The sequence below is a fragment of the Erpetoichthys calabaricus genome, chromosome 13 (genome assembly GCF_900747795.2).
Source record: "Erpetoichthys calabaricus chromosome 13, fErpCal1.3, whole genome shotgun sequence".
NCBI classification, from domain to species: Eukaryota; Metazoa; Chordata; class Cladistia; order Polypteriformes; family Polypteridae; genus Erpetoichthys; species Erpetoichthys calabaricus.
The window spans coordinates 74,978,454-75,003,453 of NC_041406.2; the positions used below are offsets into that span (position 1 = coordinate 74,978,454).

General features: G+C 41.8%; 1 protein-coding gene across 1 annotated transcript in view; it reads left to right on the forward strand.

Moving 5' to 3' along the window:
- Nucleotides 1–25,000, forward strand: part of LOC127530102 (heat shock 70 kDa protein 12A-like) — a 68,720-nt gene that overhangs the window by 20,964 nt on the left and 22,756 nt on the right. Inside the window, exon 2 of the mRNA XM_051936033.1 lies at nucleotides 12,357–12,581. Within this exon, the coding sequence (XP_051791993.1) occupies nucleotides 12,357–12,581 (225 nt within the window). The remainder of the gene's footprint in view (nucleotides 1–12,356; nucleotides 12,582–25,000) is intronic.

Sequence of the window (25,000 nt, forward strand, 5' to 3'; positions counted from 1 at the left end):
TTTATACACCCTGACCCGGAGGTGTTCCCATTCAACAGTCCACAGTTCCTTTTCCCTTCCGGGTCAGGGTAAACAGTCCTTTTCTTCAACCCGGGAGCACATCGTTTCTTCCTGTCACGTGACCGTGACGTACTCCCGGGTTATAGGGCACATGCGAGCCTACGAGCCCCCCTACAGCGACGCCTGGTGGCCCCCAAGGTATCCAGCAGGGCTGTGTATAAAAACTACATAGTCCATGAGGCCCTGTTGGAACTCGGGGCATGTCCATGCTGCTGGGAGAGCTCCTCCTGGCGGCCTGGGGGTGAGGGCCGGAGAAAGAAGCCGGCAATCCACCACAATACCCCCCCCTTAGCGAAGCCAACTGGGGCGAAGCTACCAGCCCCACGAGGGACGTCCTCCTCCAGGAGAACGCATCATCCGGACCTTGGCTACGTTGTCTAGATCCCCCGGCGAACCTTGGGGGAACGGTGTATCTTCTTTCCCACCGCTCCCCCGTCCTCCGGGGACAACTTCGCCACACATGGCCTGGTTGCCGACAGTTATAGCACCGCCAACGTCCTCCTGGTAGCCTTTCTTCCCGAGACCTGAAACATCTCGGGAATTTGGTCAGCTCCACCTTCTCCTCCGCCAAGGAGGGGTTAACGGCCGCTTTGCTGCTCTCTGCCCTTTTCTTTATTTTGTTAGGAGACCCTCGTTTTAATTCGGGGATCTCCTGCTTTCTCTGGGGCTTGTGCACAGCGTGAGGCTCTCTATGGAAAAGAGAGAGCCTCTTTGCTGTTTGCACGCCCGTTGTCCTGTGTATTATTGGAGGCGGCGTCATTAGTACCACATCGTTCCGGGTAACAGCACTATCCAGCCGCCCCGGTTCGATTGGCACTTCCTCCGCCCCTCCAGTAACCAACGGCAACCCCTTTTTCACGCGGGTCGGGTTCTTAAGGTCCGCATTGGTCAAGAGCAGCGTCTGATACCGCCGCTCCGGTTCTATCGGACAATTGCCCGACCACTCCGTCATTGTGCCACACTCCAATGTCGGGTTCACAGCGCTTTGGCAACCGCTACTTTTTAAACGCGGTGCCGGTTCACACTGTGTCCCCTTATTATATACGGTACAGAGGGCACCTACCTGCACCGCCGCATTACTCGAGGCCGGGGCTTCACGGCCTAACCGCCGAAGGTACTCCTGCAGTCCCTTCAACGGCGCTTCGGCTACAGCTCCCAGCTCCTCCACTCGCTTCCTTAACTCTTGTAGTCCCTGGAAGAAAATATTTAGGGGCTCGAGATATTCGTCGAGCTCCCCTAAGTTTATAAAGTTATTTGTCTCGGTCGGCAGTAAGGCTACTTCCTTATTATGATCACCTGCCGACCGGGAACCAATGAGCACGTCCGCTCCTGGCACGTGCTCTGCTGGGCTTCGCGAAGGCTCCTGGGGATTTGAGTCCCGCATTTTAGACGGCCTGGGTGCTGCTACCGGCCGAGAGCCAATGTGCACGTCCGTTGTCGGCACGTGCTCTGTGGGGCTTCGCGGAGGCTTCTGGGAAATGGAGTCTTCTGAGGGACGGGTGGCTGCAACAAGCCGACTGAGGTCTGCCTTTTTACCATTTACGGCAGATCCTTCAGTCACTTCCCGCCCCTCTTTCTTTTTATTTAACATTGGCACTGCTTCGCTCGCCGCCCCCTTCCCCTTCAGGGAGCGCAGACGCGTTGGGGAATTATTAACCTCACCGACGGCTCCAAACTGACCTTCTTCCTGGTCGCTGTCGCGCGAGGTCACGTGGACACATCCCACGAATGGGTTGGCCGCTTCCAGCCGACTTCCAGCCCGACTTGCCTTCTGGGTATCGCGGCCATCTTGCCACGGTACGAGGCAGGTATCCGATTCACTGGGAGTTTTCCGAAGGCAGGCCTCTGCAAAATAGGAATAACACATCCCTTGCCCATCAGGCGTTGCCCCGGCACATACCTCTGGATTTTTCCGCGGTGTCCCCGATTCATTCAGGGCTGTTGATGCAGCCAATTGCTGGCAGCCTTCTTGCTGCTTTGCCCTTCGGGCTTGTTCATCTTTTATCGGCTGCCGGTCCTCCTCACACCCAGTCAGGTAAGCCCAGGTCAGCTCGGCATCGGTCGCGGTCTTCACCCAGTCGGTGTTGTTCTTCTTTTTCCCCGACTTCTTTCCCATCTCGACCAGATACGAGGCGAGATTCATCAACGCAGCCCACGGAGTATGGTGAACTTTTCTGTGTGTCCTGACGCTGTCTTCTTGGGGTTCTCTTTCCACAGAAATTTGTTTAATTTCAGGTCCTCTGCCAAAACTGAACGGCCAGAGAATCCTGCCGAGACTACGCCACTGTAAAAGGGTACAGCCCGGACACAGACAGGCAGACACGTTGCAGTCCATCACCACACGTTTATTTACACTCTTATTATTTACAAGTCACTAAGTGCACCACCACCAACAAACCCCAACAGTCTCCCAAAGTTCAGGCTCCTCTGTAGCCACTTCTCTATCTCTTCACACAATACTCAGGGCCTCTCCTTGCCGCCTCCTCTGACCTCGTCCACCTCCTCACCCGACTCCAGTCTTGATTGCAGGGCCGCACCCGGCCACCTGCCACATGACTCCCCCGCTAGCTGAGACCTCCTGGGACCAGCGAACCATTCCGGGAGGACGGGAACCCCTCGGCGGCAAGCCGACACACTGTAGCCTAGGGCCCGATCCTGTCAACACAAAAGAAAAACAAGGGCGGAGGCGTTGCCCTGACGCAGCCCCTCGGCTCGTCCTCAGCTGGGCCAACGCTCTCGGCCCCGATCGGCGCCCCGATGCTCCCTTTCTCGGCTTCCCAGCCCGAGCAGTCCGTGCTCCCCGCCACGGAATCACTAGTGGGATCACGCTCTGTTTCCACCTCTCCAGCTGCGGGATTCTCCTCTGCCTCCTCAGAGGATGGCCCTTTGCGGGACACGCGCACCCAGCAGCATGTCCTCGCTTATCGGAGGAACTGGCTTCCCCAAGCCGCTTCCTCCGTTTACTTTGTGACGCCACAGCGGTTCGGATCTGCCCATTGTAAGAGGGCAGACCCAGCTTCGCTGGCGTCCAGAGCTTAACGGGGTCGGTCTCCCTTACCTTCCCCGCTGTGCCTCTCCGTCCAGGAGCTCCTGCAGTGCGCCGATACTCTTCTGCCTGCGGCTCTCGATCCGACGCCACTGCCATCCCTCCTGAGTCCAGCGTCTCCGCCCGGAGGGCACATCGCTCGGCCGGCGGCGACAGCACAAGGCGCAGCTGTTTTTGCAGCTCCTGTAAAATCGCCGCCAAGGAGAGAGAAGCAGCCGGCGGTGGGCTTACCTTAGGAGTAGTTCCACTCACCGACTGCTCTCTATGGGCACTTCCTTGCTGCCCACTCGGGTTGCTTCGCTGCATGGGACGGACATTCCTAGCCCTCGCCTCCGACGAATCACTGGCGAGAGAGCAGGACACGTTGTCCAATCCCATGCCTGTTAGGAGGAGGGACTTCCGGTCGGCCATCTCGCTCTCCTCTCTCCCAGGAGAGCGATTCTCCGGGCAGCTCCGCGGCTGCTGCGGCTGTCGAAGCTGCAGCCCGTCCTCGACGGCAACTCCACCTGCTGTCGCCGCGTTATTGAGCTGCCCCTGAAACACAAAGTCTGAAAGCAGACCGCTCATGGTCCGCGACTCACATTTCTCTGCGGGGTTCGGTGCACGCCGCCCCTGCGGCATGTGGGTGAGTTCGCCTGCTGTGCCGGGCCTTCCACAGACAATTTACTATATGCAGGTCCGCACCTTGTGCCAGGTGCAGCCTCCTGCCGACTACGCCATTTTAAAAGATTAAGGGTCTCCGTGACCCCTTGAACCCTCAGATCAGACGTCAGACACCAGATAAAAGTCCAATTATTATTTATTATATAATAATAATGTGCACCAAGCACGCTCCACTCCACAATACTCATATAATTAATCGATAATAAACACAATAATCCTCCACACTCCCAGACACTTTGCCACCCTTCCTCACAGCTCAGCTCAGTGTACTGGGCTTCCCAGAGTCTTTTTATACACCCTGACCCGGAGGTGTTCCCATTCAACAGTCCACAGTTCCTTTCCCCTTCCGGGTCAGGGTAAACAGTCCTTTTCTTCAACCCGGGAGCACATCGTTTCTTCCTGTCACGTGACCGTGACGTACTCCCGGGTTATAGGGCACATGCGAGCCTACGAGCCCCCCTACAGCGACGCCTGGTGGCCCCCAAGGTATCCAGCAGGGCTGTGTATAAAAACTACATAGTCCATGAGGCCCTGCTGGAACTCGGGACATGTCCACGCTGCTGGGAGAGCTCCTCCTGGCGGCCTGGGGGTGAGGGCTGGAGAAAGAAGCCGGCAATCCACCACAACATATATATACATATCTACATATACACATATCTACATATATACATATATATATATATACATATACACATCCACATATATATACATATATATATACACACATACATACACACACATATACATATATACATATACACATACATACATACACATACATATATATATATATATATACACACATACATACATACACACATATATATATACACAGACACATATATATACATATATATTTACATATCTACATATATATATACACATATCTACATATATATACACATATATATATATATATACATATCTACATATATACACACATATATATAAATATCTACATATATATATATATATAGCTGATTACCCAGTGGATTCGCTCACTGAGTGCAAGAGAAAAAAATAAAATGTATTTAATTACCAAATTTATTTTTCCACAAATAAAGAGCACTTACAATAACATACAAATCAATATAAACAACATTAACATCATTATCATATGAGAATATGAAGTAATATATAAGAAGCACATTGCATATAAATATAAATTATTAAACAGTAAAATCTTCTTCTATAATACGCTACTGTGGCTATTCGTTTGTCTGTCCAGGATTTTAAATCACCTGTAGCTCGCAAACCGTTTCACCTATTGACTTGAAATTTGGTACAAATATCCTACGTCACGTCTACTATTCGCTTTTGGGGTGATGATTTTATTACTCTTTTTATCTTTATTTTATTTTATTTTAGAATCAACTCACAGCTGCGCGCACCAGTGCGGCCGTGGCGGATGCGTACGGGTGCCGTTTTCATTCCCTACCAACTTCGCTAATCGTTCTTGAGGCAGATTGAAGACTTAAGTGCCAGCTTAACTGAAAAATTAAAGAAAACATGCTAAGTTATCGCAACACAAAAACTAACTTAATCAGTTTTAATGGGAAAAGATGCCGACGAAAGAAGAGAAGCAGCGGGACGCTAGGGTGAAGAGCTGCTCATTAAGCAGCAAGCGCATCAACCTCTGAGCAAATGAATGGTAAACGTACAGAGAAAGAGGATAAATAACATGACTGCTCATGTCAAGTGTATTCACTCCACGTTATCGTGCAGTGCGCTGTTACTGGTATTTTGATAAAAGAATTTGAACAACATATAAGAAGCGTATAAATTATTAAACAGTAAAACATTAACATTTAAGAAGTAAAGATACATTGAGTACTACTGCAGTGCTTTCGGGTATAGTACATTTTTTGTTTGCCCATTACATGCATAAATGTATACATTTTTGGTGTACCTACCCGAGAACACGCGACATGACCCGACAGTTAAAAGTTTCTCGCTCCAGCAATTTGAACTCTGTTACAAAGTCATCCAAAGTCTCGTTTATACCTCGTGTCTTCTCATTAAACTTGTATCTCGCCAATATGGTATTGCAAACGGCAGCGGGAGCGTTTCTATAAACTCAATTTAAACTTACGGTTTACACCGTGCTTTGAAGATGCATAGTACGCGACACGTGTTTCGCTGTAATTGTGGGCTCATTAGGCGTACACACCCACTGCACTCCCTTACGGGAATCGAACCTCGGACGTCAGTGCTATAGGCGAAGCCCCTAACGTTGTGCCATGGCGTGTGGTTCGTTCATTTGACAGCATGTAGATCGGGGTAATTACATTGCAGGCATTCGTAGTCTGATTCACAATCTGATTGTATGGGTGGTTACCTACCAGGTAATGCTTGTGGTTGGTCAGCAAGTCGGCTAACTTCTGCCATGGTGCCCTCTTTCAGTTGCGAGAAGCAGATCATAGAATGGTTGAAATAGTTTAATATATATAGCAAAATCCCCGCGCTTCACAGGGGCGAATATGGTATTGCAAACGGCAGCGGGAGCATTTCTATAAACTTAATTTAAAGTTACAGTTTATACCGTGCTTTGTTTCATATTCTTTTCCTACCTTATCAATTGTGTAATGTGTTTTTTGAACAGGTTTGATTCATCGAAGTGATTACTCCTGCTGCGTTCAGTCACTTCACGTGAGCCGCTCTCTTGTGTGATGTTGCGATGTCCACGGGTTTATTTAATGTTAGCTAAGACCCGGCAGTTAAAAGTTTCTCGCTACAGCAATTTTAACTCTGTTACAAAGTGATCCAAACTCTCATTTATACCTCGTGTCTTCTCATTAAACTTGTATCTCGCGAATATGGCATTGCAAATGGCAGCGGGAGCGTTTCTATAAAGTTAATTTAAGGTTACGGTTTACACCGTGCTCTTTTTATACCTCGTGTCTTCTCATTAAACTTGCATCTCGCGAATATGGTATTGCAAACGGCAGCGGGAGTGTTTCTATAAACTTAATTTAAACTTACGGTTTACACCGTGCTTTTTTATACCTTGTGTCTTATGAAGATGCTTGTATGCGTCACTCACTCGCTTCTTATTGTTTTGCTGCCTTGTCAATTGTGTAATGAATGTTTTCTTCAGCGCTCTTTGGGGCTCCTCCTTCTTTTCTACGTACTGAGTTCACAGTCAGTTCACGTGTTTACGTGGGAGGCGTGGTGATGCAACACGCAACTCCGTCTCCTACGGCCATCTTGCTGCCTTCCATTACAGTATATGGACAAAAAAGAGGTTCCAGTTATGACCATTACGCGTAGAATTTCGAAATGAAACCTGCCTAACTTTTGTAAGTAAGCTGTAAGGAATGAGCCTGCCAAATTTCAGCCTTCTACCTACACAGGAAGTTGGAGAATTAGTGATGAGTGAGTGAGTCAGTCAGTGAGGGCTTTGCCTTTTATTAGTATAGATTTAGATAGGAATATAAGTAACAAGCTGGTTAAGTTTGCAGATGATACCAAGATAGGTGGATTAGCAGATAATTTGGAATCCGTTATATCATTACAGAAAGACTTGGATAGCATACAGGCTTGAGCAGATTTGTGGCAGATGAAATTTAATGTCAGTACATGTAAAGTATTACACATTGGAAGTAAAAATGTTAGGTTTGAATACACAATGGGCGGTCGGAAAATTGAGAGTACACCTTATGAGAAGGAATTAGGAGTCATAGTGGACTCTAAGCTATCGACTTCCCGACAGTGTTCAGAAGCCACTAAGAAGGCAAACAGTGTTAGGATATATAGCACGATGTGTGGAGTACAAGTCCAAGGAGGTTATGCTCAACATTTATAATGCAGTGGTGAGGCCTCATCTGGAGTACTGTGTGCAGTTTTGGTCTCCAGGCTACAAAAAAGACATAGCAGCACTAGAAAAGGACCAGAGAAGAGCGACTAGGCTGATTCCAGGGCTACAGGGGTTGAATTATGAGGAAAGATTAAAAGAGCTGAGCCTATACAGTTTAAGCAAAAGAAGATTAAGAGGTGACATGATTGAAGTGTTTAAAATTCTGAAGGGAATTAGTGCAGTGGATCGAGACTGTTATTTTAAAATGAGTTCATCAAGAACACGGGGACACAGTTGGAAACTTGTTAAGGGTAAATTTCGCACAAACATTAGGAAGTTTTTCTTTACACAAAGTACGATAGAAACTTGGAATAAGCTACCAAGTAGTGTGGTAGACAGTAAGACATTAGGGTCTCTCAAAACTCGACTTGATGTTTTCTTGGAAGAAATAAGTGGATAGTACTGGCGAGCTTTGTTGGGCTGAATGGCCTGTTCTCGTCTAGAGTGTTCTAATCTAATCTAATCTAAACAACAACAACATTTATTTATATAGCCCATTTTCATACAAAAGATGTAGCTCAAAGTGCTTTACAGGATGAAGAAACAGAAAAAAAACGACCAAATATAAAAGAAATTAATTTAGGCAATACTAATTAACATAGAATAAAAGTAAGGTCTGATGGCCAGGGAGGACAGAAAAAAAAAAAAAAACTCCAGATGGTTGAAGAAAAAAAATAAAATCTGCAGGGGTTCCGAGCCCACGAAACTGCCCAGCCCCGTCTAGGCATTCTACATAACATAAATGACCTCATTGTATTCAGGGTTCACATGGAAGAAGTTGATGATGACTGTCCTATTGACTTCATGTGGACTTCTGGCTTTTAATCCATCAATGTATGGACATCACAGTGTTTTGCTCATGTGGTGGTGGCGCAGATCGCCACCACAAAAAAACGGAAAAAGAACTGCAGAGAAAGTAGGGGTTAGTACAGATTTCAGAGCCACAATGAATGATAAAGATAATTAAATGTATATACAGTACATAGAATCAGGATTAAACTAAAATGAAACTATGAGAAAGCCATATTAAAATAATGTGTATTTAGCAGTTTTTTTAAAATGCTCCACTTTATTAGCCTGGCGAATTTCTATTGGTAAACTATTCCAGATTTTAGGTGCATAACAGCAGAAGACTGCGTCACCACTTCTTTTAAGTTTAGCTGTTGGAATTCTAAGTAGACACTTATTTGAAGATCTAAGGTTACAATTTGGAGTGTAAGGTGTAAGACATTCTGAAATATAAGATGGACAGATTATTTAAGGCTTTGTAAACCATAAGCACAGGTAACCAGTATAGTGACATCAAAACTGGAGAGATGTATTCGGATTTTCTTTTCCTAGCTAAGATTCTAGTAGCTGCATTCTACACTAGTCGAATCAATCGATGTCTTTTTTGGGTAGTCCTGAGAGGAGTGCATTACAGTAATCTAGCCGACTGAAAACAAAAGTGTGAACTAATTTTTCAGCATTTTGTAAAGTTATAAGAGGTCTAACTTTTGCTATATTTCTTAAGTGAAAAAATGCTGTCCTAGTAATCTGATTAATATGTGATTTAAAATTCAGGTCAGAGACAATAGTTACCCCTAAATTCTTTTTCTTCCATCTTGACTTTTAATCCTAATGTATTAAACATGATGCCCCACAGCCTCTGAACCCCACAGCCCTGCCCAACACCCAGGCCATGCAAGCATTGAACAGAGTAGGAGCAGGAACACACCCCTGAAGAATACCAGAATCAGCAGGGTAAAACTGAGAGGTTCTGCCTCCACTCTGCACAGCACTCACGGTACCAGTGTACAGGCTGGCCATTACATCCAGCTACTTCAGGGGGATCCTACAAAGCCTCAGGATGTCCCATAGGGCAGCTCAACCAACTGAGTTGAATGGTTTATGAAAATCGACAAAGGCTGCAAAGAAACTCTGCTGATATTTGCATTTAGCACTATCTTGTCACTCTCTATTTTGTCCTCTCATGTACTGTTTATTCGGCTGGCATCCCACAATTCATTCAGTTTTATTTGGACAGGAGTGTTGTTTATGTATATAAAGGGAATATCTTTATGTAACCTTTTTCATTTTGTCTTGTCATTATTTTAGTTGGAGCATTTGGTTCAGGTCTGATTAAAACTGTTAATGGGTTCAACTCAACTCAGAGCAATAACCTCAGTTTCAGACCCAGATGAATGTGTTGCATCTGTCTATTCATAAGATCAGTGGAGTTGATACACATATAAGCATCTTAGCCTGTTCCTGAATATTGAGCTCTAAGATGTAATTGAGGTCATCATGTTTTTTTTTCCTGCTGAGGCCTTTATTACATTTTCTATCCAGCCCAGTCCATTAAAGCCTGACTAATTTTGTTATCTAATTCAGGGGTTCTCAGACTTGGTCCTGTGACCCATTGTGGCTGCAGGTTTTTGTTCCAAACAGCTTCTGTTTTTAATTGGATTACTGGGCTACTTAAATTAAGGTATTTCCCAGATTCTGTGTTTTGGGAACAATATATAAATTAGAAAAGTAAGTTTGTTAAAAAAAAAAGAAATATTAAAATGTACTAAACAGTTATATAAGAATAATGTTTTTTTCCTTTTAACAATATTTTCATGTTTATTTTTATTCTAATTTTCCTGGTGTTTCAATTGTTTAATTAATCCTTTATTTACTAATTAGTGCAAGTAATTGCAGTCTTTCACGATTCAGTGTTGTTTGCCTGCGTGTCTGCTCTGCTCATTTTTAATTGTCATTATTAAGATACAATGAAGGGAGCAAACTGCACAGAGAAAGGGCAAAATTTAAGAGAGTTAAGCATTTAAATCTATAGCAAAAACAGAAATATTTCTAAATGTCTTATAAGTTTAAATACCATGCTGCTGTGCTTTTATGAATGTAGAATAAGAGAAGAGGAAAAAAATACCAGGTAATTAAATGAGACGAGTGTTATCAGTGTTATAACTGATTATGAATCTGGCTGGAACAAAAATCTGAAGCAACAGTAGGCCCCCAGAACTTCTGATCTAATTCATTGTCACACACGTGCACCAGGGAGACAACTTCAGGGCTTTTCAAACAGTAATTCCACCCCAGGTGGAGGGATGGTGCCATCACCTACTGCCTTTTTTATTTTTTCTGCAGCTGTGACAATCAATGCCGGGATGAGTGACGTCACTTCTGGTTTCCTATCGCCTGAACTCACCTCTCCCACCTCTTCTCATTTTTAACTGGCACCACCACCATTTTCAGGCAGTCTGTCTTTGGATTCGAATTTGGAAAGATGAAATCTTCTGTTTTGTCAAACTACTTTGTTAGTTTTTCATACAGTTATATGGGGATCAAAGGCTGGTGCCCCAACTCTTTATGACCCGCATTCTTCTGTTTATTTCTCAGACTGACTGTAAATTTTAATAATCCTGTAGTTGCAACTGTCAGACTTTTCTTAATTTATTATTAGAGTAAGGCCACCAGACACTAATGGGGTTGAAAATAGGAAATGGTGAACTGTTAGTACAGAACACAAGAAGATACTAAGTAATGCACAAATAAATCTTAGTGGGGCATAGGCACCAGTGCATTTACAGTGTGTCTACTTAATGATTAATTACTAATTATGGTTATCTACAATTTAGCCAACAATGTACTAAATATTGTGATGTAGGAATTTCTTTTTTATATTATTAACCCTTAGCTGTCCAAGGCTACCTGATGTGACGTATTGTAAACCTTCCTTTAAACAGAAGTAAAAAATTCAGTGTCTGAACCACTCAGTGTGTCTCCGTATATCTTATCATCACATGGTCACTATATGATTTCATAGTGAGTGAAAAAGTATTTGTGCTTCAGTGGAACCCAAAATAACATTTAGCTTATTTTTATCTATCAATATTATTTTCTCTGTCTTTCTTAATTGCTTCCTTTAATGCGCTATGAATGATGTCCATCCTACAGCATGTGCTGAAGGAGCAAATACCCCAAGTGTAGGAGTTTAGGTGCCTCAAGGCCTTGTTCATAAGTGAGGATAAAGTCAAGTTAAGTTATTTTAGTAAATTATTCTTTGCTAACCTTGAATTAAACACATGTCGTGTTAAATTTATGTACGTCACCAATAAAGTTTTACCTAATTTTAAGTGTTGTTTGTTTGCATGTTGGTGCTATACTGTATTCTGACAAACCCAAATAATGCTAAAGTTTTTTTCTGTTTCAGTTTTCATTGTCTAAAATTCACAATAGAGAGGCTTGTTAATTTTTTATCTCAGGAAAAACCTTTATTGCATGAAATGGTCATTGTCATTACTGAGAGAAAATTTGTATTACAGTTTTGATTCTTCCCTTTAATTACTTCACTTGACAGTTAAAGCAATTGAAAACTGACAAAACTAAATATGAAGTACTATTTTCTAGGTTCATGTTATTATAGACTTAACATATCTTGGTTAAATTTGCTTGTACATTTCTACTGTTACTGTCTAACTTTTGTTAATGTCATTTTCTCTGACATTTTCATTGTCCATGCTGCTGCTGGAGTATGTGAATTTCCCATTGGGATTAATAAAGTGTCTGTCTGTCTGTCTGTCTGTCTGTCTGTCTGTCTATCTATCTATCTATCTATCTATCTATCTATCTATCTATCTATCTATCTATCTATCTATCTATCTATCTATCTATCTATCTATCTATCTATCTATCTATCTATCTATCTATCTATCTATCTATCTATCTATCTATCTATCTTTTCAGATGATCAGCAAGAATCTAATGATCTGTGCAAAGAATAGTCATCCACTTCCTGCCCTGATGGTGTTCTCAGAAAGTCTGCAATATCTGAAAGATCATGCCCTGAAAACCATTAATGTTACAGATGACACCATTAGTTATACTGCAGAGGATGTCACATGGGTTGTAACAGTGCCCGCAATATGGGGACCTGCTGCTAAACAGTTCATGAGATTGGCTGCACAAAAGGTAAAGTAAGTCATATTTTATTATATATTGTACAGTGCATAACTGATCTATATAATGTATATGCTAATGGACGAATACATTTCAGCTTAGCAATAAATAATAACACACAGCATACGGTCAGTCACTATAAATATACTGTACTCAAATAGAAAGCTTGTTGTAGGTCAGACTATCATTATTCTTTCTTGGCTTACATAGAACACAGGTCCACGGCCAGACACTCTTAATGCCAGATAAAAAGTCCCAATTTCCATGATGGGGCCCATTGCTAAAATGCAGCCTCCACATTTTATCTGATAAGATGAACAATCCCAGACCAAGTAACATCACAGAGACAACTGCTTAGAGGAGCCAGCTGGACACCCAAGCTTCCAACAAAGAGCTATAATTCAATGAGTGCCAGTCTTGACTGACAAAAATTTGCACCTTTTGTCATCCAAAAGGATGGGCTTATGTGCACTTAAGAAACCAAAGGCAAGACCTTAATCCCTTTCTTTAAAAATCCATGTAAAACTCTACTCATTAAGCTCACTACACTTAACTTGGCTGTAACTTTGGCTGTCCATAGCCAGATGCTAAAGTCTATAGTATGTGACCATAACAAAGGTTGAAACAATCTCTTTACTCTGAAGGGTAACTTTGCTAGACTAGAAGGGTGGAAAGCTTGCCTGTATTGGTGTTGGACAAATGTGTTATTAGTCCATACTTTGTCAAGAAATAACAAGTGCACAAGCAGAAAGAAATCGTATATTTATTTATTTTTTTTATATTTTATTTACTAATTTTTATTGTAATCATTCCATACAAATAGATCAATTTATAACCTAACAAAATTGAAGACATATCAAACCCCACCCCTGAGAAGGAGAGCTAAGCCAAAGGAGAATTGCTTAGAGCTTTTTAATAAGACAACAATAAATAAAAGAAAGGGAGAAATAAATATATAGGTAAATAAAAAATGGAGAAGGGAATTAAATGCGGTAATAGTTATTTCTCTTATTCTAAAATAATATTGATTAGATCCTGCCAGGTTTTGAAAACATTTTGTACAGATCCTCTAACTGAGAATTTGATTTTTTCCAATTCCAAATAATATAAAACATCGGTTTCCCACTAACTTATCAGAGGAGAGTTAGGATTCTTCCAATTTAACAAAATAAGTCTGCGTGCCAAAAGTGTAGTGAATGCAATCACCGTTTGCTTGTCCTTCTCCACTTCAAGTCCGTCTGGAAGAACACCAAACACAGCTGTTAATGGGTTAGGAGGGATTGTGACCCCAAGACTGTCTGAAAGGCACTTAAAAATTTTGGTCCAAAATGATGTTAGTTTGGTGCAGGCCCAAACCATGTGACCCAGTGAGGCAGGAGCTTGGTTGCAGCGTTCGCAGGTTGGATCTTGCCCTGGAAACATTTTGGACAGTTTTAAGAGAGACAGATGAGCTCGATATATAATTTTTAGTTGAATAATTCTATGCTTTGCGCATATGGAGCTCGAGTGAATTCTCTGCAATGCTACCTTCTACTCCTTTTCTGATATATTGATTAAGAGATCTTCTTCCCAATGTCCTCTTGGATCTTTGAAAGGTAGGGACTCTAATAGGATTTTATATAATGTGGAAATGGTGTTTAATTCCTCGAAATTGAGCAGTATTTTTTCCAGCATTGTGGAGGGTGCGAGGGGGGGAAATCGGGCAATTTCTGTTTAACAAAATTTCTAATTTGAAGATAGTGAAAGAAATGTGTAGCTGGGAGGTTGAATTTTAAACGTAATTGTTCAAAAGATGCAAATATGTTGTCTATATAAAGATCTCTGAGCATTTTAATTCCAAAACTTTTCCAGGTATTAAAAACTGGATATGTTTGCGAGGGTTGAAAGAGGTAGTTCTCTTGCAGAGGTGAGAAATCGTATATTTAAATGCCACATGTTTGTCTTGCCAAAAACAGTAAATGACTGATCACCAGTTGCCCAGAAGATGTAATTTTGCTTTGTTTCCAAAATAAGAACATGCACTTGCCAAACATGGGCTACAGTCTTTTCCTGGCATCGTGGAGTAAAACGTCCAGATCACAGTGGCACACTTTAAGCCATTGGCTAGAATAGATCTAAACATATTTCTGGCATCCTGGCTAGAAAGTGAAACAGAGATCCCTCACTCAGCCTACATTAATTTGGTGTCCCCCATTGTGGAAATCTTGTTGATTGTTTGAATTATTACCCAGCATTTTTGAAGGCAAAATGGATAATTACCTAACTGAGTGAGTAACTCCTTTTTCCTTGCAGTGCAGTGACCAGTTATATTCAGATAATTGTTGTGCCCAATTTCTGTTTGCACCTTTATAATACACTCCACTAATAACTGACTTGTTTTGTTAAGGTTTGTGTAAATGTGTACAGCTGTTTTCTTTTAGTGCTGTGTGTAGCTCTAGATGAGAAAGTAACCAGACAAAACTTAACATGCACACGTCTCAAGAAGGTGTCATTGTGAAAGTGTACCTATCGTACTGTATATAAAGTAACTGCAGCCAAAACACATTGCCTCATTGGTGGTGTGTAAACTTGGGTCAAAGATTCCTGTATGTTCTAAACTTTCACATGCACTATTTCACAGAGAAAACATACTGTCTTCCATAATTACGCTGCTTTCTAAAACCTGTGGTATCATCTACATACAAGAACACTTCCTCAGATTTACAAAAAACATGAAAATAAATAATATTTTTAGGGTAAATAATACAACATAAATGATAAAAGTTATAGTTAATGGTATTGAATGATGCTACTACAAAAATTCTGATAGTCACATTTTGTTGCAACTGAAGCAGTGCCCTGTTATACAAAAAGACAAGCTATGATAACAAGCAACTTATTTTGAAAATGATACCCCCTTCACTATATAATACATATGTCAAATGCATTTATCACATATATCGTTTCCTAAATGTGTATTGGTAAATTTGGCTTATTTAGCAGTCATTTTCTGCTCCACCAACTGCAACAAAAACCTCCTCCCTGAGTGTTGTGATCTTAAGTGCACTCCAGTAGCCAAACTGAGGATTGTCTCGAAACAGCTGTTTTCATCTAAGCACATATTTTAAGCAACAATTGTGGAAATATACAGTACCTGTGCACTGTAATTACTGTAGATCAACAATGTTCAATGACCCTTTTTATTTGAAAAAATTGTTCCTCACATTGTGTTTGTTTTTTATTTTTGTGGTCACTTTCACGTACTTGAGGGAGTGGGGTTCAAGAACAATAATTTGAGTTCTTAACATTTGCTGGTGTTCAGCAGTTTGCATTTGCCTGATGTCAACATAATTGGAAATGTTTTTGGCATTTGTATAACAGTATACTGGCACTTTATTTGCAAAAATGTAAGCTTTTCTTCTTTAGCCATTGCTGTTTCAAGTGATGGCTTATAATTGATAAATACACACTACATTATAAACTGATTTGCTGGCTGTGCATATAATAAATACCGTTTGAAATTGAATTACCATACACAGTACACTACTAATTTGTGTGTGTATGTGTATATATCTAGTTAACATACATGCTTCTTGTTAAATATATCATGTTGCTATGTACTGTATATTCTGTGTATGCCTTCCAAATTACAACTTGAATATTTATTAATTTGGATTCATTTATTTTAAATAACTAAATTTTACTTTTACTTTAGTAAATATTTCAGTGTAAATTTTTTGGGATTACCCTGACTTTATACTTAGCAAGGTGCTTGGCATTGTTAGGTTTGCAGTTTTATTTAACTGTAGGTGAAAATGACTGATGCTTCAATCAGGTTTGAAGCCTATTGTTCTACAGTATATTAAACTGTTAACTTTGGTATTTTTATAGTTAAACCACAGACCAAGGTATTAGCTGTTCTTTTTTTATTAATAAAATAAAATTCTGTTATGCTTATTGTTCAGAGACCATAACAATACTAAAAAGAATGTTTTCTTCTTTGTCACAGACGCTGTGGGTTGGCAGGTATCCTGGTTCAGAGCAATGATTATTTGCATGGCTGGGGTGCCTTTATAATGGAAACACGTGTACAATTGGATATCCTAGCAAGTTTGGTTGCTGGTGTCTTTCCCAGTAACCAAGTGCCTCATGTATAAAAAGAAATGTTGCATATGCCTGTTTCCATGCTTACTATGAGATGTATAAAAACTAAACTTGGCATAAAGCCACACACATTTTCACAGCAGCCTCATGCCTTGCAAATACACTTTTCTGCTCAGATTTGCAAACTGGTGGCACCCAGCATCAAAGCAGTGCTACTGTTTCTGTGTTGTTTCCCTTTCTTTTTAATATTCTCATCCATTACATAGGCGCTATCAAATACACCAAAATTATCCATCCATCCATTATCCAACCCGCTGAATCCGAACACAGGGTCACGGGGGTCTGCTGGAGCCAATCCCAGCCAACACAGGGCACAAGGCAGGAACCAATCCTGGGCAGGGTGCCAACCCACCGCAGACCAAAATTATTTATTTCATATTGTTTACAAATTTAATTCACTTGATTATAATAATTCTGTAACAATATAATGTTGCACACAATGACCAAACTATTCTAACTACCACAATTGTTATAGCATTGTTAGAAGACATCACAAATGGAAGAATTAGAAGAAAGTGCATATTTATAGATGGTGATGACTGACTTCTAAGTCCATTTCGATTTCCAAGAGCTATCCTCTTGGTGCCGTGTGCTGAACTGGCTCCAGTTTTACAAAGGCAGACTTTGAGGAATTGTGCTCTACCTGCTCCTTTGAAAGTTCTGTCCACCCTTGGGTTTTTAGCCATAGGAGCTTTTCAGTGTGAACTTGCTGACAGATCAGGTATTTCACAAACATCACCAAGATGCGCCATGCCAGCTGTATAGGATGGTATTATCCACTTGTCATCCAGATATATAAGATTTCCTTACACCTCTATTGAAGTGGGAAGCATCAAAGTGCAATTCACAGTAGCGTCCAGTTTTCCAAATGTAATCAGAGCAGTTAACTGCATGCATAGCTGCACAAGTTACATTAGTCGGGGATGAATGAGCTGGCATTACATCATCTATAACAGGAAAGCCTATAAAAACAACACTAACGGGACTAACAACACCCACGGTCACAGGTGCTTTTTCCCACTAGTGCGGCAAAAGGCAAGCAGTCCTTTTAAGGATAACGAGTCACCTCAAAGAGCCATGTAAAGAGCAGAGAATCTATCCATTGTGGTGCTTGGTGCCAACTTCTTCTCTTCTTTCAGCTGTTCCTGTTAGAGGTTGCCACAGTGGATCATCTTTTTCCATCTTTTCCTGTCCTCTGTATCTTGCTCTGTTATACCCATCACGCATGTCCTCTCTCACCACATCCATAAACTTTCTCTTAGGCCTTCCTCTTTTCCTTTTGCCTGGCAGCTCTATCTTTAGCATCATTTTCCCAATATACCCATCATCTCTTCTTTGTACATGTCCAATGCAATCTTGCCTCTCTAGATTTGTCTCCAAACTGTTCAATCTGAGCTGACCCTCCAATGTGCTCATTTCTAATCCTGTTCATCCTCGTCACATCCAATGCAAATCTTAGCATCTTTAACTCTGCTACCTCCAGCTCTGTTTCCTGCTTTCTGGTCAGTGGCACCGTCTCCAACCCATATAACAAAGCTGGCCTCACTACCATCCTGTAGATCTTCCCTTTCATTCTTACTGATAACCGTCTGTCACAAATTACTTCTGCAACTTTTCTCCACCCATTCCACCCTGCCTGCACTCTCTTTTTCACCTCTCTTCCACAATCCCCATTACTATGTACTGTTGAACCCAAGTATTTAAACTCATCCACCTTCACCAACTCTACTCCCTGCATCCTCACCATTCCACTGACCTTCCTCTCTTTCACACACATGTATTCTGTCTTGTTCCTACCGACTTTCATTCCTCTCGTCTCTAGAGCATGTACTATCGTTACAAATCACAATGTCATCAGCAAGCATCATAGTCCACGGGGACTCCTGTCTAATCTTGTCTGTTAATCTATCCATCACCTTTGCATATAAGAAAAGGCTCACTCCTACCTTAGACCTCGCCACTGTCACACTACACTCGTGCATATCCTGTACAACTCTTACATACTTCTCTGCCATTCCCAACTTCCTCATACAATACCACAACTCCTCTCAAGGCACCTTGTTATATGCTTTCTCCAGGTCCACAAAGACACAATGCAACTTCTTCTGGCCTTCTCTAAACTTCTCCATCAACACCCTCAGAGCAAACACTACATCTGTGGTACTCTTTCTTGGCATGAAACCATACTGCTGCTCACTAATCATCACCTTCCTTCATAACATAGCTTCCTCTACTCTTTCCCATAACTTAATGCTGTGGCTCATCAATTTTATCCCCCAGTACACTTCTTCTCCACTCCTCAGGCATCGTCTCACTTTCCAAGATTGTATTAAATAATCTGGTTAAAAACTTCACTGCCAAAACTACACTATAAAAGAATTTCAGTTACATGAATTTGCTTATGTAAATAGAAAGCATTTCCACTCTATTAATGTGCTGCTCTATAGTGCACAGAAAGTGTGTTGCATTGTAAAAGCATGTATTGTGCTGCATAATGTGGCACATAATCATGGTTTGCCCGTACTGAATAGATGCAGTATGATGAGCTTCACCATGACCCACTGTGTTACAGTTTCATTTGAATGTATTTTGCAGAGCATAAAAGCAGGTAATCAGGTTCAGCATTTTTTTTTAACCAATTCAATTCATTCTGTGATCAACATCACATAGTACAGCCCTTATATTCCTTAGTTCATTGGGCAAATCTCTTACAGTATCCACTACTGAATTATGTCACTTCAGAACAGTGTCCATCAGCACACAGTCAGATGGTTACCCAGCAGTTGCAGAGGCAGAGGTGTGCGTGCAGCCAGCACGTGAAGATGTGCTTGGCACAGCGGCACCTGGAGTCATGTCCTCGGCATGGGGGTCAACTTTTGTAATATTATCTAAAACAGAATAAACAGACGGTGGGCTACAATTCACTTTCACGTGATCTGACACGATATCTGACCACTTTTTTATTTTGGATACTGTGCGACTTTCTGAACTTGAACTTTTGAGTGTCTCTGCCACATTGTTTCATTCCATCAACATCCTATTATTGTTTATATAACTTCTTAAGCCAACAAATAGTATTTTTTTCTTTGCCTCCACTTCACATTCACTGAAATTCTTCTTTTTTCCACAGTGCTTTTGCCATTGTCTTTTAACAAAACACTGAAGGGAAGGGGCTAGTTGTATTGATTTGCATATTCAAATATGCAAAATTCTGGGAGGAGTCAGGGTGGGACTGTAAGCACATATATGTGCATTAATTTTCATGTTCATAAAGGAGAAGTGTGTGGAACGTAGCGTACGCACAGTTTTATGCATCTGGATTTTTTTGTGCATACCTACATTTCCAATTTTGTACGTACACCGTGTTTTAGTGTGAATTCTACGTACTGCATTATACATGAGGCCCCAGTCCTTTAGAGTGGATAGACAGATGGAGACTGCCTCACAGAGCTATATATTTCACCAAAACTTTCAGTGGCAGTGTTCCCCTTGTGGAGCTCCCAGTTGTACAGCCACAGGGAAACATGAGAGCTATAATCTTGATGTGCAGCCCTTCTGAGGTCCTTATGTGCTTACAGGAGGAGCTGCTAAGAAGTAACTTCACACAAGATGGTTTTGCCTGACCCGGAAGTGCTTTCTGGTTGTAATTTTTGTCATACTGGAAGTACATCCGGGTCCACCTTAAAAGGACCCAGTTCACCCTACCCAGGAAGACAGAAGAGCAGCTGGACAACACTCACCTGGAAGGAGTGGAGGAGAAAAGAGAAAGAGATAAGAATGAATTGGATTGCTGTGTTAAGTTCATGGAAAGAAACCTTCTAAAGGAACTGTGTTTAATAAAAGTTTTTCTTTTCAAGTTGTGTTTGTAGAGTTGTGTCTGAGTTTTGGGCCTTGGTGATGCCCCCTAATGGTCACAGCTAATTTATTTTTCTACAGGAGCCTGACAACCAGTGGCTAAGAAATCCTGCTGATTACGCCAGTTCTGGCCACTAGGGGTCTTCACTGAGCCCCAAATTCCCAGAGAAACTACTTACAGACAGTTTATGTTCATGTTAACGCATTTTTATTAAACAAAGTACCTTCACATAGGTTTTGTTTCCCCAATCACAACAATACAATCCTTCCTTCTTTCCTTTTCTACTCCTTGTTTTACTCCTCCAGGCACAGATTTGTCTCCTTCTCCCAACCACGACTCCCTGAGTGAATGGAGGTGGCCCCTTTATGCTGGACGGACTCAGTAGCACTTCCTGTGTCAGGACACTACAAGCAGGAAGCATCTCCAGGTCAAGCGGGAGCCTTGAAAAGTAGTGACAACCTTCCCTTTTTGCTCCTCCTAGCGGCACCCATGGAAGCCAGCAGGGTTGCCCCCAGGACCACAACTCCCAGCATGCCCTACAGGCACAGGAATGTGCATACTGGCCCATGAATGCCACCACCCAGCATGTTGGGGAAGCATGCAATCTTGTGAGGCTGTCTCCCTCTGTCCATCCTCTGTCCCAGCATCCCAGGTAGATAAGGGGATGGGGTTAATCCCACCCAAGGCACCAGTGTATCCACACTATTTGTCACATCATTTTCTAATTGAAAATGTGCAAAGCTATACTTAACACAAGCTCGCTCATCGTCCAAGTTGAAAGACAAAATACAAATTTCTGAATTTATTAAAGTAGATTTTCTTGCCATTTGTAAAATTGCACAGGATGACTCCTCCAATTTATTTTTTCAGTTTATTACTCCACTTACTTTAATGTAAAGACTAATATTACAATCTTCTCTCTCTCTGGTAAAGTCTCCTTTGCTGCTCTCCATTTACAGGAAGTTTGAAGCAAAATAAAAAAAAGGACAAATGCGCCATGTCAACTATCCTAATACCTTGCGTAATGGAGCAATACCAATAAATTACCGGGAATCTTAGAAAACCAGATGCTGAAAAAAATCCTTTTTTGTGATCAATTTACCAATCACAGACCGAGTCTTTTATGTTGAAAATTGGCCAATTGATTTGAGCATCTCTAGTGAAAATATATGCTAATTACAAAAAAGATGTTTCTTTGCAGTGTTAACTTTATTATCTCTGAGTATTGCAGTAATTTTTGGTTATCCAACCACACACAGACGTGTATGTTAGTGGTTTCTTTCAGGAAGCACCAGGAGGTGTTAAGGCCAAAAACATAGTGAGAGGAATAGCTGAAGTCAAAACCATAATTTAAAGCAAAAACTAAAAGTGAACTATGCCCAAAAAGTAAATAAAAAATCAAACTAGAAAAGAACAAGTGAAAAGTCTTTTGGCCTAAATACTCTTTAAAAAGGTAACTGTTAACGTTTCAAATAATAGTATGTTTTGGAAAACCAAAATGTTAGACGCCAAGAGTTGTACAAAGGGCTGGCTCTCCTATTTAGGTGAACTAGGCAGTAACCTAGGCTGGCAAAATTTGGAGTGGTATTTTTTCAAACAATACAGTACCAACCTTGACTTACAAACCCACAATCTCAATACTTAAGTACATCTAAATTAACCCTATTAAATATTATTTTTGCGTACTAGCAATATTGGGTCATAACGTCCAATGCTTTATAGGAGGTCTTTCAAATACCAGGATGCACCGTACCCAGCTTCACAGAGGCTCTCTTTAAGCTGAATATCATTGCCTATTTGTTTTTCTCTACAAGTTTATAGTTTTACTTTGTTTTAGTATTGTTTCCCTTTCAGCAAGTTTGTTCAATATCATAATTTTTAATCTTTATTTTGACATTGGGTTGATCCAGACTTTGGATAAATATATGTATTTTTCTTTACTTTTTTCCCTTATTTTGCAAGCACAGTGCATTGTCATTATGAGTGGTTTTAGAAGTATCATTAATATGCCTGTTATAAATTCCGTCAATATGAGGAATTCAAATACTGCAAGGTTAGATTTCTGCTTAATTGCTGAACTGATTATACACTTTATATCCTTGGTATTTTCTCAATTGCATAATTAATACTAAGAATGTTATGCTTGTTTAATGTATCTGTTATTATTATTGCTATTATTATTATTATTTTTATACATTTGGCTCCCGCTTCCCTAAAATTCTGCTCAGGATAAAGCGGGTTTAGAAAATGGATGAATGGATATATATTAGTATTATTGTGGACAATTTGTTAAATTAGTAAAAAAGTATAGAGAAACCCTGTCCTACAACACAGCTGTCATTTGTGTGGTTTATATAATATACTAGCAAAATACCCGCGCTTCGCAGCGGAGAAATAGTGTGTTAAAGAGGTTATGAAAAAGTAAAGGAAACATTTTAAAAATAACGTAACATGATTGTCAAAGTAATTGTGTTGTCATTGTTATGAGTGTTGCTGTCATATATATACACACACATATTATATATATATATATATATATATATATATATATACACACACACACATATTATATATATACACACATATATATATATATATGTGTGTGTATATATAAATACAGTGGAACCTCTAGATACGAGTTTAATTCGTTCCAGCACTGAGCTTGTATAGCGAATTTCTCGTATCTAGAACAAACTTCCCAATTGAAAATAATGGAAATCCAGTTAATCCGTTCCGCAACCCAAATATATTAACATAAAAATCAATTTTCCTAACAAATAACACTGATAAATTATATGTACTGTAGTCTACCTTTAATAAATAACACTGGTAAATAATATAACTGATTATTAAAAGAATCAAAACAGGTGTCCAAAGTGCAGTAGAGCATTCAATAAATCTTTAAATAAATAATCCTTAAAACAGTTGTGAAGTGGAGGTTTAAAATACACAAGAATAACAATCCTTTAACACGAGGTTAAAACGTCAAAAGGATGCAGTCTTTAAAAAACAGATGACAATCCCCGGTGCTTCTTCTCTGTTAGCGTCTCACCTGCGGGCTCTGCAACAGGCGAGACACTCTTAATGCAGCTGACCTTCTCTACACCGTCCTGCTTCAGCTGTTTGGCTCGCCTGTTCAACTCACTGTTCAGCTACACGCGAGCCTGCACTCGCTTGCTCTCCCGCACCGACTTCCTACGCCTGCCTGCCTGCCTGCCGCAACCTCCGTTCTCTCTCCTCTCTTTTCTTTTACTTCTTCTCCCCCTTAACCGGCTCGCGCTTCTCTATATATGCGAGGAGGACATGGCAGCTGCAGCCCAGCAGCCACAGGAACAATCATGGATGTGGGCAGTTTCCCACCTGTGCACTTAAGTGAGAAACGCAGACACCGCAGATCGCGGCTCGCAACTGCTACCACGCCCCCTCGCGAAGCCGCGAGCTATACCCACAGCCTGGCTCGTAGCTCGTTATGCGAGCCAATGCTCGCATTTAGATCTGAATTTTTCGCTCATACTTTCCTCGTATTTTGAATTTCTCGTATACAGAGGTGATCGTATCTCGAGGTTCCACTGTATATATATATATATATATATATATACACACACACATACACATATATATATATAATATATATATACACATTGTGATACGCAGCCCGGACACAGACAGACGGACACCATATTATAGTCCACCACACGTTTATTAAACATAATAAATCAAGTACGGTGCACAAACCCAGTGCACAAAGCACCAATCACCCCTTCAAAAGTCCTGGCCACAACACAGTGCCTTTCTCTTCTCGGTCCGCCTCCACTCCTCTCCAACACGCTACGTCTTCTTCCTCCCGACTCTCGCTCTGACTGGAGGGAGGCGGCCCCTTTTATATGCCCCGGATGGGCTCCAGGTGCATCATTAGGGCCTCCGTGGCCACACCCCTGTGTGGCGGAAGTTCCCAAGGTGTTACCGGAAGTCCACCGGGTGCTCTCAAATTTCTTCCCCCCAGCACTTCCCGGTGTGGCGGAAGTACTGAGGGCCAACAGTCCCAAGGCATTGGGGCGCCCCCTGGCGGTGACCACGGGCCCCTACAGGGCTGAGCTTCCAAGCTCCGTACCTGCGGTCCCCAAAGCCACCAGGGAGGACGCCCCCTCGTGTCCTGGAGGAGGCACAAGCCCTCCTCCACTCCTCCTAGGCGTCCCGGCCGGGCATGGACGCCCGCCGGGCACCACATTGCCCCATCGCCAGCGAAGACCCGTTGGTCCGAGCGACACACCCCGTTAGGGCGGCTCGACCCCGAAGTGGGTCCTACTCTTCGTCCAGGGTCCAATCCGGCACCCTGGAACTCTCTTCTTCGGCACCCCCTCCGAGATCTCCTCGCCCCTCTGCTCAGTGCCGCTCGTGCCTTCGCAGCCTCCGCTGGTTGAGAGGCTGCCCC